Below are 20,164 nucleotides of genomic sequence, written 5' to 3'. Positions count from 1 at the left end.
AGCAGGAGTTCGGTTTTCAGGAGAGGGAAGAGTCTGGGAAGGGACAGCTGAAACCACCCCCACCTCCTGCTCTAGATATAAGGGCACAATGTGAGGTTTACTCTGTAACGGTGCAGAGTCTTGTCTGGTAGACAGCAAAACTGTCCAGTTCAATTTTATTTGGTTTCTGGCAAATCATCATCCATAAATTAATAACAGACAAGATGGATGTAAAAGCAGACCAACCATGCAAGTAGCAGATAGGGGAATGGGATCAGTAGTAAGACTCACTTTCATCACTGCAAGCATCAGCTTTTTTTCAGGAAAGCATCACCGATTAGCCTCTCATTCTCCCCCCCCCCCCCCCCCCCCAGTCCCCTCTGATACTCAGCAGGGAGCCAGCGGCAGGCATATCAGGTTTTTCTCTCACATTTTCATGCCTCCTGGGCAGAGCGTGGGATCTCGCTCACTTCTGATCACACTGTTGCTGCTGAGGTCACTGTCCGGTGTCTTCTATACAGCTGTGTTTAATTCCTGTTCTGCTTCCCTCAGGACTGTGATCTTTACTTCCACAGTCGGGAAGCCAAGAATGAGTGCGGGGTTTCTCTTGTGGAGAGCGTTGCCCAAAGGCTGCTCTTGTAGCAGAGAAGACCTATTAATTTTACAGCTGCCTCCTGTCAGCTATTGCTGGGAGTCTGGAACACCTCGGGCCCACCAACGTGTGCTGATGGAGTGGACCCCCGACTCCTCTTCCTTGTATGTTTTGAAAGCAAGTGAAAAAGCCTGGGCCAGAGGCAGGGAACATCAGAGGGGTGTAAGCATGGATCTGGTTAAAGGTCTGGGTTTGGGGGCTCACCATGGAGGTGTTGGAGGGCAGTGGAAAGGGGCTGTGTGGAGGGGAGCCCCACAGAAGAAGCGAGAGTGCGCTCCTGATAAAGCAAAGCTTGGAGAAGCAGAACCTGACATCGTGAGCCAACGCCTCCAGAGGAAACTGGTTGTTAGTTTTAGCACTGGGGCACATCCTGAATCCAAACCCTGGGCTTCCGGCCTTTCCTGCCAAAAGTCACCCTCCCTCTTCTGCTTTTTCTGTCTCGTAGGCAGAGGGGTCAAGCAGTGCGGTGTTTTGCTTAACACACCCTCGAGAGCCCTGAGGAACCTGCCTGGCTGTCCCATGTGCCCTTACTGTGTGGCAGATGAGAAAGAGAGAGGCAGGTTCTCATTAGGCTTGTAGTCCTTGTGAATAGACAGTGGGGGTTGGGCACGGCCTGGCCGGTGGCACTCTAGCTGTCTCCTCTGATTTGACAATCATTTTATCTACAGGAGGGACCCCCCAGCCACCTTCAGGTGCTCCTGGAGACAGAGGGAGGTCGACTGTTCTTGGAGCTCCAGCAAAATGAGTAAGTGCGGGATAGATCAGAGTTAGTGGGGTTCGCTGTGCATGTGGGGTGGAGAGGACGAGATTTTGAGGGGGGGGTACAAGCCTAGCTGAGGAGTAAAGGGGAGCTGGGCCTTTCAGATAAGGGAATGGGAACAGTTTGGAGGTCTTTGGGGTGCACTGGGCAGTGAAACACTGGGATTGGAGCACAGAATGGCTAAGGTGGGTTTATTGGGAGACCTGGGAGAGTTTGTGCTCACTCACTGAGTGTTTCCTCATGCGTTTTCCCTGAATGTTTGCCACCATGAGGTGGGACAGGAAGCAGATAGGGGGAGGAATTCTCAGATGGGTTGTCCAGTGGTATTGTGTATATTAAGCTGCCAGATCACAGCTTCCATGGATCTGGACCAGAGCCCATGACAAGTTAAATCTGGAAACAGAAGGTCAAGAAGTATTTTGGGAGGGGCTGTGGAGCTCTAGGTTCAAAGCAGAGGAACATTTTTCCAGATGATACAGAGAGGAAAAGATTCTTAATTCTGAGATACCAAGGGATCTTAGAGACTGGGGGATATGGGACCCAGAGTCTTGACGATAGAGGGGAGAGGCCAGCTCTGCAGGCTGGGATACCCAGGGGAGGGGGCAGCCTTGCAGGTTGTGATACTAGAAGGTCCTTTGTGATGTGGTAGAAGGGGCAACCCTACAGGATGTGGATACCTAGGGGTCAGCTTCGCAGCCTGTGATAATCTGGGGCTTTTGTGACAGGAAGGAGGGGGTAGGTATGCAGGTTGTGGTACCGAGGGTCTCAGTGATGGGGGGAGGGGGGCAGCCGTGCAAGCTGTGATCCTGATACCTTCACCATTGGGTGCATTCAGTGCACTAAATATTGCACAGACCCTTTTAAATGGTGGGTGCATCCATGCTACTCTGTTGAAGTGGAGTTCTAGCCTAATGGCTGGAACAGTCCGGGTTCAAGTCCCATTGCTGTGCTCTGTGATCTTGGGCAAGTCCTTTAGCCTCCATTGCCTCGGGTTCAGATTTTAAATTGTAAGCACTCCGGGGACAGGAAAATTCCTAAGTCACATTCAACTACTGAGAAAGACATTAATTAAACCACCCCCCTCTCCCCAATATAAGATGCATTTAAATTACGATAAGGGGCTCGGATTAACTAGTCGAGAACCCCATCACCCAGCGAAGAGTGTAAATTTCTGTCCTGCAGTTGGAGTTTTGGTACTGAACCCCCACAGGCACGGGGAGTGAGTGCGTTCTTGCTGATCTGGGCTGGAGATCAGTGGGTAGGTGTCTGACATGTGGTCCTGTCTCCCACCTTGAGTTTGCATGTTTGGATTATCTTTGATTCTAATTTTCTTGTCTCCTGAGGACTTACATTCTCAAGGTGTAGACTAGGACATGAGGTGTGACACTGGGAGAAGCAGTTCTCTTCCTGCTACTGTAAGCACTAGATGACTGCTCAATGGACCTTCTTCACTAGGCTTCAGAAACACCTCCACATGTCCCTGGGCTGAGAGGGGGAACGTTGTCTTGCTGGTGGTAGGAGAGAGCAGGGTGGTTACTTAGTGCTGCCAGTCTAACTGAGAGAGGTTGATGGCCATCTTCTGTTTCATGTTCTTTTCTCCTTCCAGGGTGCTGCTGAGTGGTGCTCACACTCTGGTGTTTTACCTGCCCAATGGAACACAGGTGACAGAAGATGGCACAGAACAGGTAAAGGCTATTCCTGCGGGATCCTTGGTTCTCACCCTTTTATTGACACAGACAGGTGGCACCTAGTTAATGAAGCCTCAGACAACGTTGTCAGATGCATGCTCATACCGATAGTGCTAACTTCAGCGTGGGTGTCCTCTCGGCCGCGCAGTGGGAGATTTCCCCTTGACCGCACCCTCTCATTTTCTGTTGTAGGTGAACTGCTATTATCGTGGCCATGTGAAGGGCTATCCAGGCTCTTGGATCAGTGTAAGCGTGTGCTGTGGACTCAGGTGCAGTATGAGATAGGAAACTTCAGGAGCAGGACCCTAGGGTTCCTCCCCTCCTCGGTGGCTCCTCAGGCTCCTCATCTTCTTCTTCTTCTTCATTCCAGGGGGCACCTTGCTGTGTCTGGAGACAGAAGCTATGATGTTCAACCTGTAAGCGGACCTGGTGACCCGAGGCATTTGTTCTTCAAGATCCAGGATATACCCTTTCCAGACGTGAAGTGTGGCATGGCCCACCCGTCCCAGTGGATGCCTTCAGGGGAAGAGCAGCCTCATCTGCACAGGGTAGGGAAGGGAGTTAGCATGGCCTGGATCCTTACAATGAGAGACGATGCAACTCAGTGTCACCTGCCAAGTCCTGATGGATGGTATTAGAAATTGCTTGTGAGGGTTACTCCTAGGTCCCATCTCCTCCACCTCTTCTAGCTGAATATCTCTCAATTCCTTTTCAAGTTCTGGAGCTTGAGAACTGATCTGGGAAACCAAGGAAGTCTTCTAGCAAGTACCATGCACAAAAGTGCTAGTAAGCCATTGGTTTCTATCTCAGCTGGTGATTTCCTGTAGTGTCCTTACATGCTCAAGATTGCTAAGAAATCATCTGTGTGTACTCCTGTGAACTGGGGGGGTTAGCGGCCCCTGAAGCATCTGGCTTGTGGCCTTGGTCTCTATAAGAAATTCTACGGTGTCTATTTGTTGGGGAGGGGAGGAAGGGTGGAGGCATGTCCGGCTGTCGTATTTTCACTTAGCCCCCTTTGTCTCTTGTCTTGTAGGGGAAGAGGGATCTAATGAGCGAGGTGAAGTATATTGAACTGGTGATAGTTACTGATAAGAAAGAGGTGAGAAGAGGGTGGAACACCCACATCATGTTCCTGCAAGTTGTTGTATGACACCGCTTTACATATGTACTGTGCACTGCTGACATGCATGTTGTATTCTCTGTATGTGTGATGTGTTGATCTGTGTATGTATTACGTGTTATTGCTGAAAGCTTGGGACAGGCCGACTGGAAGGACCATTTGGCTCTTATCTTCTGTGCTGTGTGTATACTGCATGTTATTGGATGATGGGGGTCTGTGTAGTTGGTGATGGCAGCATACAACATACACATTTCACATATGAGGCGGTGGCCCTCGTGCCCTGTGGTGTGACTCTGCTTCTCCCCTCTTTGGCAGTATGAATATTATCATGGGGACACCAAACGCTTGCAGATACGGATGCTGGAAATCGCCAATCAAGTGGACGTGGTAAGTGGATGCCTGTGGATTTGGCTGGTGCAGTGACAAGGTTCAGGCCTGCAGGAAGTCCCGGGGACCCTGGCGTTTGGCTTCCTGCTGTTTTTTTTTTTTTTTTTTGTTATGCTCAGCTGTTAAGCCAGCCATTATGTTACATGCATGTGGAAGCTGTCGATCATCTTTCTAGAAGGGGCATCTGAGGTTTTTGACACCTGCATATTCCTCCCAGTGTCCTCCAAGATGCCTTCCAGGTCCACCCCACCCCCTCCTGCTACCCAGCATGCATTTTGCAGTGTGAGCCTTATCAAACCATCTGCATAGCTTTGTATTTTCCCTTTGCTTCCTGATGCCAACTCTCCTCAGTCTTAGCTCCTATCTGGAAGAAAAGTCCATAATTTGTTTTTAATATAGACATGAGAAAAAGCTATTGGTTATCCCTGGGGGCAGGTAGCATGAAATCTTCCTACACTCTGGGATTCTGTCAGGTACTTGTGACCTGGACTGGATACTGGGCTAGATGAACCATTGGTCTCACCAGTCTGGCTATTCTTATCTTCTTATCTCAGACCATTCAGCTTTCCTCTGCTCTTCAGCTTTTCTTCCTTTCATCCAGTCATCTCCATTTTCTCTGAGTGCATCTTGTCTTCATCTCTGTCATCACTTTCCTTACTCTTCTCTGTATTGTCCGGCTCCTTCTCCCCTCTCAGCTTGGGACGGCAATCCCAAGCCTGGCTGTCTAAGGTAACTCTCACTCAACCTGTGCAGATCAAATCACAAAAGGCTGTAAAGAATTGTAGAGGAAATGGGGGAAATCGAGGGTCTAGTTCCAGATAAAGGAGAATGGAAAACTTCTTTAGGAAATCACACAAAGCAGATAGCTGTGGCTACAAGAGACTATTCCATTAAGCAGTTAACGGCAGGTGGTTTTGTAATACCTACAATGCATCAATTAACGTTCTCTTTTGAAGAAAAAAATGAACATTTAAGAGAAGGTTCTAGTATTAAAGGGATTGTGAGAGGCTGGGAGTAGAATTGAAGAATACGGTCCAAGGGCCTTTACTCAATCCTCATCCTTCTTGACCTGTCTGCTGCTTTTGACACTGTTGGTCATCCCCCTATTCCTTGATACGCTATCCTCACTTGTATTTCAGTGCTTCGCTCTTTCTTGATTTTCTTCTCATCTCTCCCATCGCACTTTTAGTGTATGCTTTGGTGGATCTTCTTCCATTTCTGAAGGGGCATCAACACCTCCTTTCGTCTGCTGGTTATATCCCTTTCTATGCAGTCTAGAATCCTTCTGGCCATGGCCACCACCTTGTCGCATTGTTTCATCACCTTGAGATCCTTGGATACCGTTACCCCAAGGTCCCTCTCCTGAGCTGTACTTCTCAATCTCTTGTCTCCTATCTCGTACATCTCCTTTGCATTAAATTTTATTCTTGTAATTTTTGGAGATCTCTTCTCATGGTTTGTACTCCCTTTGGAGTATCCACTCTATTGGCTATCTTCATGTCATCAACAAAAAGGCAAATTTTCCTTCTAACCCTTCAACCATGTTTTTCACAAATATATTAAACAGAATCAGACCCAGTACCGACCCCCGAGGCACTCCACTACTCTCCTTCCTTTCCTCCGAACAGATTCTATTTGCCACCGTACTCTGGTCAACCAGTTTCCAATCCACTTCACTGCTTTGGATCCTAAGCTCAATCCTCTTAGTTTATTCATGAGTCTTCTGTGAGGAACTGTATCAAAGGCTTTGCTGAAATTCAAGTAGATTATATCTAGTGCATGTTCTTTATCCAGTTCTTTGGTCACCCAGTCAAAGAAATCAATCAGATTTATTTGGCAGGATTTTCCTTGGTAAAAGCCATGTTGCATTGCATTCTAGAAACTTAACTGTCTTTTCCTTCAACAGTGACTCCCATTATTTTTTCCTACCACTGACGCGAGGCTTACGGGCCTGTAGTTTCCCACAGTTCCCTGTCCCTGCTTTTGTGAAGAGGAACCACATCCGTTCCTCTGCAACCCACGGAACCTCTCCTGTCTCTAAAGATGTATTAAATAAATCTTTAAGAGGTCTTGCCAGGATTTGTCTGAGTTCTCTCAATATGCTGGGATGTATCCCGTCCAGCCCCATAGATTTGTCCTCTTTCAGATTTTCAATTTGTTTATAAACTCTTTCTTCCCGTGACGAGTGTAATATCCACTCCATTCCCAAATATACCCTCAGCAGCTGACCACTCTCCTTCTCCAGGATTTGTTTAGCACATTCGCTCTATCCTCATCACTCTCCACATGGCTATTCTCAGCATCTTTCAGTCTTACAATTCCATTCCTATCTTTTCTCCTTTCCCCAATATATCTGAAAAAGGTCTTGTCACCTCCCTTTATATCTTTAGCCAATTTTTCTTCTGTCTGCACTTTGCTTGCCGTATTTTCCTCTTTGCTTCTTTGCGTTTAATCTGGTAATCTCTTCCGCGATCCTCTTGTTGCGTTCTTCTGTATTTCTTTGGCCTTATTTTTTCAGCTACTTCTTTGGAGAACCATATAGGCTTCCTGTTTCTCTTGTTTTTGTTTACTTTTCTTGTGTAAAGATCGGTTGCCATGTTTATAGCAGCTTTCAGCTTGGACCACTGTGCTTCCACTTCACCTATGTCTACCCATGCCTTCAGCTCCTTCTTCAGGTATTCCCCTATTTAACCAAAATCAGCATGTCTGAAATCCAGTTACCTTGAGCTTTGTGTGTCCGCACTCCGCCTTTGCTCTTGGGTGGGTTCAGTCTGAGCAAAGTTCTTGGACAGGCATCCACAATCTCTCACTTCTTTCTGATTCTGCCAACAAGACGTTCCAATCCACATCATCAGGGCAAGTTGAAATGTCCCAGCAGCAGCGCATTCCCCTTTCATACCAAGCTCGTGGATATCTTCGATCAGATCTTTGTCCAGCTTTTGTGAAGGATCTGTAGATAACACCCGTGTAGGTATAGGTTTTGTCTTTTCTTTCCAGGATGATCCATGTAGCCTCTTCCTTTCCCCAGGTTGCCCGCATTTCAGCAGCTGTGACATTATTTTCCACATACATCACCATTCCTTCACCTAAAAAGAATATAGCACTGAATGGTGACATCTCATTCATAGGAATATAACATACATAGTAGATGACGGCAGAAAAAAGACCTGCACGGTCCATCCAGTCTGCCCAACAAGACAACTCATGTGTGCTACTTTTTGTGTATACCCTATTTTGACCTGTACCTATGCTCTTCAGGGCACAGACCGTACAAGTCTGCACAGCACTATCCCCGCCTCCCAACCAGGGGCGTAGCCAGCCTTCCGTGGGAGAGGGGTCCGAGCCCGGGGGGAGGGGGCACATTTTAGCCCTCCCCCCGGCGCCGCCCCCCCCCCACCGCCGACATTGCCGCCCCCCCTCCCGCCGCGAACCCGCCGCCGCTGCAGCCTACCTTTACTTTTGCTGGCGGGGGATCCCACTCCCCGCCAGCCGACGTCTTCTTCTTAGTCGCTTCCCGCTCTTCAATGTGTTTGCTGACGTCCTGCACGTTGTACGTGCAGGACGTCAGACCTCTGAGTCTGACGTCCTGCACGTATAATTACGTGCAGGACGTCAGCAAACAAATTGAAGTGCAGGAAGGACTGAGAAGACGTCGGCTGGCGGGGAATGGGATCCCCCGCCAGCAAAAGTAAAGGTAGGCGGCGGCGGGGGCGGGTTCGCCGGGAGGGGGGTCCTGGGGTGAATCTGCGGGGGCCCCGGCCCCCTCAGGCCCCACGTAGCTACGCCACTGCTCCCAACCACCGACTCTGGCACAGACCGTATAAGTCTGCACAGCACTATCCCTGCCTCCCACCACCGGCTCTGGCACAGACTGTATAAATCTGCCCAGCACTATCCCAACCTCCAGTCCCGCCTCCCACCACCGGCTCTGGCACAGACCGTATAAGTCTGCCCAGCACTATCCCCGCCTCCCAACCTCCAGCCCCACCTCCCACTACCGGCTCTGCCACCCAATCTCGGTTAAGCTCTTGAGGATCCATTCCTTCTGAACAGGATTCCTTTATGTTTATCCCACGCATGTTTGAATTCCGTTACCGTTTTCATCTCCACCACCTCCCGCGGGAGGGCATTCCAAGCATCCACCACTCTCTCCATGAAAAAATAATTCCTAACATTTTTCTTGAGTCTGCCCCCCTTCAATCTCATTTCATGTCCTCTCGTTCTACCGCCTTCCCATCTCCGGAAAAGGTTCGTTTGCGGATTAATACCTTTCAAATATTTGAACGTCTGTATCATATCACCCCTCTTTCTCCTTTCCTCCAGGGTTTACATGAACCATATCTCTGTAATAGCAACAATATGCAAGATGTCCCTTTTACTTAGGCTATGAACATTTGTTCTCATTGCTTTCCATGTGTTAAGTTGAGTTTAGATGGTTTTCTATTTTGACATTACTTTCCCCACTGTTGTTATGTTTTTTTTTTTTCCTGGGGGTGGCTCTGAATTCCCTTGCTTCCTTTTGTTACCCAAATCTAGGGTAAAAGCCCACCATTTTGAGTCTGCTTTTAACTCTTAACCCTCTAGTCACCTGTTCAGTACCTGTGTCTGTATTAATCATTCCCACAATTCCCTTAATTCCTTATTTCCTTTATCTTCCTCGAATAGATTGTCAAGCAGGGTCTCTCTCTTACACGTTAAGTGTACAGTGCTGTGTACATCTTCTGCACTGTAGAAATAAGTACTGTTAGCGGTACCATCCTTTCTGAGAGGCTTGGCGGAATGGGATTGGTATTTGTCAGTCTGATGTTGGGGTGAGTTAAGTTCAGCCTGCTTTGATCTGTGTAAGAGGTTCTGTCCTGTTGCCTTTGCTTTCTTAGTCATTTGCATTTATTACGGCTGCTGTAAATTTGTTGCACCTATTGGCCAAGAGCAGATGGGAAGGAGGAAGGTGGTAGGAACCCTGGGGTTCTTTGAGATGTGGATCATACCCCCTTCATCACACTGTTCCCCACCCTCCCTTCTTCTCACTGGTCACATATTCCTGACCATTTCTTCTCCACAGTTTTATCGTCCACTGAATGTGCGTGTGGCTGTTGTGGCTGTGGAGATCTGGAATGAGATGGACCAGATCACTGTGGACCAGAACCCTTCGGTCACACTGAACCGCTTCTTGGCGTGGCGGGAGACCAAACTGCTGCCGCGGATCAAACATGACAATGCCCAGCTGGTGATGTAAGTGGGGAGGAGGCTTGTGTTAGTATAACTGGGGATATTGGTTGGGATCATTAGGGTTTCCTGAGGATTGGGCTAAGATGAATCGCTTTCATGCCGAGAGTGGCCTAGATGCCTGATTGCTGTGTGGGAAGCAGGAACTCTATTGCTGGCTCAGCCCACCCCAGGCGACGTGATATCCCATAAATTGAGTGGATGTGAGTTTTTCCCCCGATCCTCAGTGTGTTGAGAAGGGAAGTCGTGGACTTGTCTGTAATGTGCACAGCACCTCATGACCAGCTTTTGCCCTGTACCACTGCTCCATCTCTTATCCTTCCTGGACCTCTTCCTGTCCGTCCTTGCTTATCAGGGCCATGATGTCTAAACTAGAAGTGTCTTTCTTGCCTCACTTCCTCGTGTTTCTTGCACAGAGGGGGTCAGTTTGAAGGCTCCGCAGTTGGTATGGCCTCCCAGACTTCCATGTGTTCCCCTGAGCGCTCTGGAGGAGTGAATGTGGTGAGTATTGACCTGGCCAGCGCCTTTCCATGTGGCGCTTCTCCCCTGTTCCCCACAGTCCCCTCTCTCTGCCATGTTGTTCCTCTCCTTTTTTTGTCTTCTGATGGTCTGTGCATGTTCTCCCAGCTTTCTTGTGAGCCATCCGCATTCTGCTTCTCCTCTCTTATTCCCCCGATTCTGGCGACATCTTCATATTCTCTACCCTGCTCTCTATTCGCTGTCTTTCCAGGACCACTCTGTCAGCACCCTGGGTGTGGCATCTACTATGGCACATGAGCTGGGACACAACCTAGGCATGAACCATGACACTACGGACAGGAAGTGTAACTGCTCCAATCTTCTTCAGGTGAAGAGCTGCATCATGGAGCCAGCCACAGGGTAAGCTTCAGATACAGCCTGGTGAGAAGAAGGGTTCGGAGGGTCATGTGGTCTTCCTGGGGCAGCGGGTAGAAAAGGACTGTTCCCTGAGATTTCAGTAACACAGTCGGGAGCTGTGGCGGTGGGATTTCAATAATTCTTCTGTCCTGCTGACGCAAGCTTCCTCTTTTTGGCAGGTTCTTGCCTGGCTTGGGTTTCAGCAGCTGCAGCCGGTCTGATTTGGAGACCAGCTTGCGCCAGGGTGGGGGCATGTGCCTCTTCAACGTGCCGGAAGCCCAGCGCATCTTTGGAGCCCAGCGCTGTGGCAACCTCTTTGTGGAGGTGGGGGAGGAGTGCGACTGCGGGCTGGCAGAGGTAATTGCTGTGCCTACAGGACTGTCAGGGTCTCTCCCATCCCTCTTCTCACCCCACTTCTCCTTCTCTCTGCAGGTGTGTAAGGACCCCTGCTGCAATGCCACCACCTGTAAGCTGGTCCCTGGAGCCAAGTGTTCCTCCGATGGTATCTGCTGTGAGAACTGCCAGGTAGGACTTGGCCCTCTCCAGCCGTTTGCAGGAGAGCAAAGCAAGTCACCAGGAGAAAGGTTGGCAGGGTTCTGATAAGAACATAAGAGTAGCCATACTGGGAGCAAGATGCACTAAAGACGTCGGTAATTCCCGTTACCTACGGATTCCATAGCAAATCGGTAGGGAACGGGAATGCATCAACGATAGGGAATGCAAATGAGCCTACTCGTTGTAGCTCACTTGCATTCTCTATTCCTTCGGTACCTGAGTTGGAGAATCGGGACGTCCCTTTAGATTAGGCTCCTCTTCCTGGTCTCTTCAGCCAATCAAAGCGGGCTTAGCTGGCTGTTGTCAGCGAAACGCGCTCTGATTGGCTGAAGACACCAGGAAGAGGAGCCTAATCTAAAGGGACGTCCCGATTCTCCGGCAACCAGGAAAATAGAAAAATTTTGCTGTGGAGGGGTAAGTGGCGCGGCGAAGACTAAATAGAAGGGGGAAAAAAACACAAGCGCCGGCAGAGCAAAAAACTGCGAAAAAAAAGATGTCTCTCACAAGTGCAGGGAGAGTACGTCCTTAAAGGACGCCCCTCACATGCGCTCCCTGCTTTTTTTTTTCTTTTTTACCTTTTTTGGGGGGCCGTTTCCTTTCCGATTCCCTCACAGGAGCCCTAACGAGAGGTGCAGACCTCCCGTTAGGGTTCCTACGTTAAGGGAATCGGAAAAACGGTAGTGCAGCTCATTATAATAGCTTTTGAATAATTTGCATTCCGTTTTCGTTGCCTGCTACCGTGGCAAGGAAAATGCCCTTAGTGCATGCCCCGGGTAAACTACTTGCGTTTTAAACTGGCTGGAACCAGTTTAAAACGCAAGTTGTGGGCTCGTTAGGTTTTGTGCATCTGGCCCTGGGTCAGACCAATGGTCCATCTAGCCCAGTATCCTGCTTCCAACAGTGGCCAAGCCAGGTCACTAGGAAAGAACCTTGGCAAGACTTTCGAGTCGATGCCTAATGTTAATAGAGCGTATTGTAAGCCAGCAGGACCCTGGGTGAGATCTCTTGCTGTACAAAATAACCCAGCCCTCAGAGAAATGCCTTTCAGGAGCCTGCAGTGAGCACCGTGTGTGTGATGGGTCACTTGCTCAGTAAGAGACCTGGCTTTCACAACAGGCACCCCCAGTCTTCGCTCCTGCTGTACCCGTTATGCCTCACGGAAACTCCCAGTCAAAACCAGCAAGGAGTAAAATGCTCTGGAGTGGCTCGTTAATGCGTTAACCACCCCTTTATCATATCTGGAAATCCATCTTGTGAGGGGAGGGAACTCCTGCACTTGCCTGGCCCAAGGTCTCTGGGTGTGGATTGACTGCCACATCTTCCCTGCAGCTGGTCCCCTGATCCTTGACGCCATGCAGAGAAGTCCTTTCTCTGCCCCCCCCTCCGTCCCCAGTTGCTGTCTGGCTGCAGCCTTTAATTCTACTGCATGGTAAACCACCGTTTGGACAGTGACTCCGTTATTGTGGCTTTTCTGAAAAATCTCTCTGCATCTCGGAAAAGAGGGGGGAGGCCCGAACCCTTTTCCAGCATCTTGAAACCTTCTGTAGTGATAGTTCATTAGAGTCTGAAGTAAGAAATATTTTAGGGAAATTTTAAAAAGGATTCTGTGCAAGTAAACAACTGTTTTTTTTTTTACCTGCTGATAAACCCCCTTCTCAAAACTGGCATCTCCCCTGCCCCCCACCCCCCAGGGGGCTGCAATTTGTGCCTGCAGATTACGTGGCATTCTTGGATGATTCTGGAGGATTTGATTTGTGTCGAGCAGGATTTTAGGGAAATCATACTATGAAATTGGTTTTCCTTGTGCTCATGGATGGACCAATGAGCTTCCGACACATTCACGACCGTGTGGTCACGTTGCTTCGCTCTTTATACAGCACGATTGGCTGCCTTTCAGTTACAGGATTCAGTTGAAAATACTGACCTTAGCACATAAGGTTCTTCACACACTGACCCCATCCTTCCTCTCTTTACACCCCAGCTCGAGCCTTCCGTTCATCCTCTGGACATGGTCTTGCAATCCCGCCTGTGTTTTGCTTTCATCTTGAGGTAACGAAATGCTCCTCTTTCTTTTGCACAGCCCCCTTTCCGTGAAATGCTTTGCCTCTGCCCCTAAGATCAAAAGTTTCCCATAAAAGAATTTAGATCTTTATTAAAGTTTTGCCTGTTTTCTCGGGCTTTCCAGGGTGTCTCATTAGCCAAAGGTTTAGTGGACAGTACAGTTTCCTCTATCTTTTTCTTTGTTTCACTCCCCCCACTGCTCCATCCTTCTTTCTGTAACCCTCCCCCATGTTAGGCTTTCCTGTTATAAATGGTCTTCTAATTTCATTTCCCATGTCGTACACCACTTTGATTTGTTGTGAAAGGTGATATTATTAAGAGCCTAATAAACGATAAATAATACATAAGTACATAAGTAATGCCACACTGGGAAAAGACCAAGGGTCCATCGAGCCCAGCATCCTGTCCACGACAGCGGCCAATCCAGGCCAAGGGCACCTGGCAAGCTTCCCAAACGTACAAACATTCTATACATGTTATTCCTGGAATTTGGGATTTTTCCAAGTCCGTTTAGTAGCGGTTTATGGACTTGTCCTTTAGGAAACCGTCCAACCCCTTTTTAAACTCTGCTAAGCTAACCGCCTTCACCACTTTCTCCGGCAACGAATTCCAGAGTTTAATTACACGTTGGGTGAAGAAAAATTTTCTCCGATTTGTTTTAAATTTACTACACTGTAGTTTCATCGCATGCCCCCTAGTCCTAGTATTTTTGGAAAGCGTGAACAGACGCTTCACATCCACCTGTTCCACTCCACTCGTTATTTTATATACCTCTATCATGTCTCCCCTCAGCCGTCTCTTCTCCAAGCTGAAAAGCCCTAGCCTCCTTAGTCTTTCTTCATAGGGAAGTCGTCCCATCCCCGCTATCATTTTAGTCGCCCTTCGCTGCACCTTTTCCAATTCTACTATATCTTTCTTGAGATGCGGCGACCAGAATTGAACACAATACTCAAGGTGCGGTCGCACCATGGAGCGATAATATACAAAGAGACTTAGACTAACGTAGTAGATGACGGCAGAAAAAGACCTGCACGGTCCATCCAGTCTGCCCAAGAAGATAAATTCATATGTGCTACTTTTTTATTTGTACCTGTCCTCTTCAGGGCACAGACCGTATAAGTCTGGCCAGCCCTATCCCCGCCTCCCAACAACATAGTAAGTTACAGCAAATAAAAGCTTTAATGGTCCATCCAGTCTGTCCAGCAGTCACATTCATTATCAGTTCTAGATTAAAATCAACAATGAACGTGATATTATATACTTGATCATGGTCTTTCTTTGGTGTTTCTGGGACATAGACCGTAGAAGTCTGCCCGGCTCTGTCTTTATGTTTCAACTACTGGAGTTGTCGGTAAAGCCCACTCCAGCCTATCCGAATCCGTCTTGTCATTTGCGGGACGCAGGCCGTAAAAGTCTGCCCAGTGCTGTCCTTACGACTAGTCTAGTGGTTAGTGCAGCGGACTTTGATCCTGGGGAGCTGGGTTCAATTCCCACTGTAGCTCTGACCAAGTCACTTAACCCTCCGTTGCCCCAGTACCTGTATATAGTAAGTAAACTGCTTTGAATGTAGTTGCAAAAACCACAGAAAGGCAGTATATCAAGTCCCATTTTCACTTTCCCTTAGGTTCCAACTACTGGAGTTGTCGTCAAAGCCCACTCAACCTATCCAAATCCGTCTTGTCATCTGTGGGACAAAGACCCTAAAAGTCTGCCCCGCACTGCCCTCGCGCTCCAAACCACTGGAGTTTCCGTCCGAGCTCTCTACAGCCCATCCTAAGAGAATTGCTATAAGAGAGACTCGGACTGTACTAGCCAACCCGGAACCGGCCTTAGTTGATACAGCCAGAGTCGCCATCTAAGCACCACTTGCCATGCAAACACATATGCAACCCTTTAAGTTTTGGGGTTCTTTTTCTAATTAGAAATCTTGTGTGTTCATCCCACACCTTTTTGAATTCAGCCACAGTTTTTCTTTCCTCCATCACCTCCCTCTGGAGGTCATTCCAGGCAGACTCCACCCTCTCCGTGAAAAATAATTTTCTGACATTACTCCTAAGTCTACCACCCAATTCATTTCCTCTAGTTTTACCGTTTTGCCTTCTCTGGAAAATACTCTGTATTAATACCTTTCAAGTATTTAAACGTCTGTATTGTAGGTATAGTGATGCTCGTTAAAAATATGTCTGCTCTCCATGAAATTTCATTGCCACTCTGTGGACAGTGGCACCAAATCTCTCCAAATACCCCGTTACTCTCCAGATAGAACTTTTGTTCCAACTATCTATTACCTTTCTATAGGGGTAGCGATACCATATACACCACTAACCCCCAGATCCGCCGAGAGACTAGGCCAGGCCCGGGGCAAGGCCACCCTGCCTCCGCCCCCCCTGGCGCTCCCCCCGCCGCTGCAGTCTGCGGTCTCACCTGCCTGCCTCCATGGCTCCGGGCCCCCTTGATTCAAAACAGCAGTCGCAGATCGCGTCTCTTCTGGCCTTCCCTCCCTGTGTCCCGCCCTCGTCTGATGTAACTTCCAGTTTCTGCGAGGGCGGGACACAGGGAGGGAAGCCCAGAAGAGAGGCGATCTGTGACTGCTGTTTTGAATGAAGGGAATTTTGCCCCCCCCCTCTCGGCGGCCCTGCTAACCCCTCCCCCTCCAGCACTGTAGAGATCACACTGGCCTGTTTTATGCCATTAAAAAAAAATAAATCTTTTGTAGTAAAGATGAAGGATGTTCTTTCAGGGAGGATCGCAGGGGACACTATTGTCCTCAGTTTTATTGTAAATTTTAATGGGTTCCTCGAAGGGGAATTTCTCATAAATTGGATATTATATCTAGGTCAATGCATTCCTCATGATGCTGGTGGATCATCCAAAAATTCAGAAGAATCCGCAGCCAAGCGGAGAACTCGAACTCCCCACGGGAAAACACAAGTGTAAGTGAGAGTGGGATGTTTGACCACGGAAATTCAAATCCTGGAGACAAGAATCTTAAAAAGCTTGTTTATTGATGAAAAGACTCGACACAACCGTTGTGTTTCGGCCGTCAGGCCTGCATGCTTTTTACGACACTCAATTTGTCTACTAGCAAGCTCATCACCAAAGGTCTTTCTAAAGACCCTTACAACAGATCATCACATCACGTGCTACCTACTGCACATATCAGCTGTTCTTCCTGGCGTCTGAGACTCAATAAATGACACGTTATTGAGGAAGACTCCTGATGCAGGTCTTACGGCCGAAACACAACAGTTGTGTTGAGTCTTTTCATCAATAAACAAGCTTTTTAAGATTCTTGTCTCCAGGATTTGAATTTCCGTGGTCAAACATCCCACTCTCACTTACACTTGGATCATCCAAAAATGCCATCTTCTCTACTAAATCTTGTGTTATGGCAGTGACTGTACGGAGGGGTGGATAAGATTGCAAGCTGGATTTTGGAGTGCTGGTTGATACTAAATGAAAGCAGTTGGAAGTTAGCTTTTTCAGTCAGGAGTTGAGGAATTTGCCAGTACTGCTTTTTTTTTTTTTGAACAATACGGCTTCTTTGGTAGACTGTGCTATTATTGTTCTATTTCTCTGTTGCTATTTTTGGAGAAGTTGATAGGGCAGGTTGCAGTGAGACAGTTATGTGGAAGAGCAGGGATTACTAGACGTATGGCAGGATAGTTGACCTGACATGGTTTCGAAACATTGAGCTCCATTTTGCTTGATTTTCTTTTGACGAGAGTGGAAGGAAAGGATAATGATCTTTTCTTGTTGTTGTTGTTTATTTATAGATATTTCGTTTGATACAGTAATGCGTCAGATTTTACTGAAATGTTTAGATGAGTTGGAAATAGTAGGGGTAATGTTACGGTGGGTCACGTTATTATCCTTAGAATATTTCACCAGGTAGGAGTTGCTGAATTTCTTTGGGAATTTGGACTGTCTTAAAGACTTTGACCCAGCTCCTTGGGACCCTCTTCTTGTGTTGCTTCACTTTCCTGCTCTTGGGTTGTTTTTAAGCCTTTGCTTAGAAGACAGCTGCCCGATTGATTAGTGAGACTAGGTAAATAGATCCTCTCTGGCCTGTTCTGGCTTCCCATTAGACATTGAGAAATATTGAGTGTTTATGTAGATTTTTACAGTTATACATAAGGTATCTTACTGATCTCAACTCTTTGGTATATGAGCACCATGCACAACGTTCCCGTCATTCCTCAACGGCTTGTTGACTGTCCTACCGTTGCAATTCTGTGGAAAGAATCGACTAGGTTGTGTGTGTTTTTGGTACAAAAGACCCCAGTTATGGAACAGTTTGCTTGTGGAATTATGCGTCAAAAAGGATCAGTTAAAATGTTGGAAACGGCATAAGGTTTATCTGTTTTTTCTCTGCCTTCCCATATCTGCCTCCCTCCCAATCTCTGTTGGGCTAGATTCCAATGATTTGGCCTTCAGGAGGAGGCTTAAAGGATGACTTTTTGACACAGGCTGATCAGACACTGGCCTCCATTAGGTGCCCCGGGGTGGTTGTAGGAGCCTGTTGTATAACCTGGGTGGTTAAGGTTCTGTATTAGAAAACTAGTGTAAGCCGGTATCGGTGGGCCTAACATTTAGAGCTTGTGTAAGTGTAGGCCCGTAAATATGGCCGGGATGTGCGTAACTGAGTGTTCCAGCCATGCTCTGCATGTGTGCACTCCCTTGAAAATAGGCACAATGTAAGAAAATTGTATACTCCCTATGAGGAAAGGCTGAAACGGCTAGGGCTCTTCAGCTTGGAGAAAAGACTGCTGAGGGGAGATATGATAGAGGTCTATAAAATAATGAGTGGAGTTGAACGGGTAGATGTGAGGCGTCTGTTCATGCTTTCCAAAAATACTAGGACTAGGGGGCATGCGATGAAGCTACAAAGTAGTAAATTTAAAACGAATCGGAGAAAATATTGCTTCACTCAACTGTAATTAAACTCTGGAATTCGTTGCCAGAGAATGGAGTAAAAGCAGCTAGCTTGGCTGGGTTATAAAGGGTTTGGATAGCTCCCTAAAAGAAAAGTCCATAAGCCATTATTAAAATGGACTTGGGAATATCCACTGCTTATTTCTGGGATAAGCAGCATAAAATGTATTGCACTTTTTTGGGATCTTGCCAGGCACTTGTGACCTGGATTGGCCACCGTTGGAAACAGGATGCTGGGCTTGATAGACTTTCGGTCTGTCTCAATATGACAATGCTTATGTACTTATTTTATTTACTTATAGTCAACTAATTGTTGCGAACAATGATGTAAGAGAAATACAGAAGCAAAGGTGGAAGAGAGAGCTGGACCTGCAACATTTTCGTTTGGGGCTGATGACAGAAGTAGGGGCCAGATTCAGAGATTTCAAGTACACGACTTCCTGGTTCTCAAACTTTTGGTGCAACACCAGTGCGTCCTGACACACTGGTTGAGAACCATTGTGCTAAATGCTTACACGTACCAGTGCCCTTTTGGTGTGTAAAGAGTTGGGGGCTCACAGGGGGGAGGTTTAGGGGACCACATTCCTCGATTGTTGGAAGGATAGGGGTGGGGGTGATGTTTCCAGCCTTCCTCCCTCTGTCTTCGTGAAAGAATGTCCCTGTTCTTCCCTGTGCACGTGTGTTACGGATGTCTTTGAGTAAGGGTTGCTGTTCCATCTGTACCCTGGGGTGCTAGGTGTGCTGCTGACACCCCTTCCATCTCTTCTGTTGCTGTGCAGCTGAAACGCTCCGGTTCGCTGTGTCGAGAACCTTTGGGTGAATGTGATTTACCCGAGTACTGTGATGGGGTCTCCTCCTTTTGCCCCCCAAATGTCTTCCTCCAGGATGGACATCCGTGCAAGAGCAGCCAAGCCTTCTGCTACAGTGGAGACTGCAGGACGTATGATTCACAGTGTCAGGTCCTCTGGGGTCCAGGTAAAGGGGAACTGCACGGGGAAGGGAGAAAGGACCAAAGGAAGGAAGGGAGTGAGGCATTGTGAAGAGAAGACCTGGGTAAAGAGTGATATGGAGGGAGTAGGGTTACAGAGAGGACCCTGGTGCAGTGGGGGGAGGCACACAGCTAAGGCAAGTGGAGGAGGGCTAGGATGGGTGGCCTTGGGTGGCAGGGGTCCTGGTTCAGAGAACGTTGGACAGGAGAGAAGGGGTTAAATGGCATGTTTTTGCACAGCTAGGATGTCTCATGGAGGGATCCGGGTGAGGGGAAATAGGCAGATGGGGCTAACAGCGGGTAGGAGAAGAAGGAGGAAAGTGTGGGGTCCTGCATGGCCCTGTGAACCCCTCCTTCCTGTGCGACACCACATTCCCGGGGACACGAATGTCTTCGTTTTCATTCTGCCTGCTTTTTTTTTCCCCACCTCTTTATGTGGATTTCCAGGCTCAACTCAGGCTCCTGATGACTGCTTTCGTTTTGTGAACATGAGGGGTGATAAATATGGCAACTGTGGACGGAGCCTGAATGGCACATATGTCCCCTGCAGAGCCCGGTGAGTCCGAGGTCAGCTGGGACTGGGGAGTAACTGTGAAGGCCTGAAGACCTGGGCCTTCACCTGCTTGAGGGAACCTCATGAATGTAACCAACAGTAGGGGAAGGAGGACTATTTATAACATTTTTATACCATTATTGTGGAAACAAATCCATTCAAAATGATTGATTTGTTCGTTGCACTTGTTATACCACTAATTGGCCGAGACCGTAGGCATTAAAGAGGTTTACAAACTAAAAAGAAAATAAGAACAGAGGGGAAGCAAGTGGGAAAAAGATATTGAAGAAAATTGTGAAGACATAAAAATATATCGCCATTTTCAGTCCTGACAGTTCAAAGCTGATGACATCCTGAATATTGCAAGCAGAGCCGTGGTGAGGG

The 20,164-nt window shown here is 47.9% G+C and overlaps 1 protein-coding gene across 5 annotated transcripts in view; it reads left to right on the top strand.

Moving 5' to 3' along the window:
* The window catches only part of LOC115459083 (disintegrin and metalloproteinase domain-containing protein 15-like), a 38,683-nt gene that overhangs the window by 7,564 nt on the left and 10,955 nt on the right, over positions 1-20,164 (top strand). For all 5 annotated transcript variants that reach the window (XM_030188947.1, XM_030188948.1, XM_030188950.1 and 2 more), the window contains exons 3-15: positions 1,300-1,376; positions 2,998-3,076; positions 3,272-3,348; positions 3,450-3,627; positions 4,113-4,178; positions 4,515-4,586; positions 9,649-9,818; positions 10,229-10,313; positions 10,543-10,691; positions 10,868-11,045; positions 11,121-11,213; positions 19,019-19,214; positions 19,675-19,783. In XM_030188947.1, coding sequence (XP_030044807.1) covers positions 1,300-1,376; positions 2,998-3,076; positions 3,272-3,348; positions 3,450-3,627; positions 4,113-4,178; positions 4,515-4,586; positions 9,649-9,818; positions 10,229-10,313; positions 10,543-10,691; positions 10,868-11,045; positions 11,121-11,213; positions 19,019-19,214; positions 19,675-19,783 — 1,529 coding nt within the window. The remainder of the gene's footprint in view (positions 1-1,299; positions 1,377-2,997; positions 3,077-3,271; positions 3,349-3,449; positions 3,628-4,112; positions 4,179-4,514; positions 4,587-9,648; positions 9,819-10,228; positions 10,314-10,542; positions 10,692-10,867; positions 11,046-11,120; positions 11,214-19,018; positions 19,215-19,674; positions 19,784-20,164) is intronic.

The sequence above is a fragment of the Microcaecilia unicolor genome, unplaced genomic scaffold (genome assembly GCF_901765095.1).
Source record: "Microcaecilia unicolor unplaced genomic scaffold, aMicUni1.1, whole genome shotgun sequence".
NCBI lineage: Eukaryota > Metazoa > Chordata > Amphibia > Gymnophiona > Siphonopidae > Microcaecilia > Microcaecilia unicolor.
Note: the sequence above shows the minus strand (reverse complement) of the source record. Positions and strands in the feature narration are given on the sequence as shown.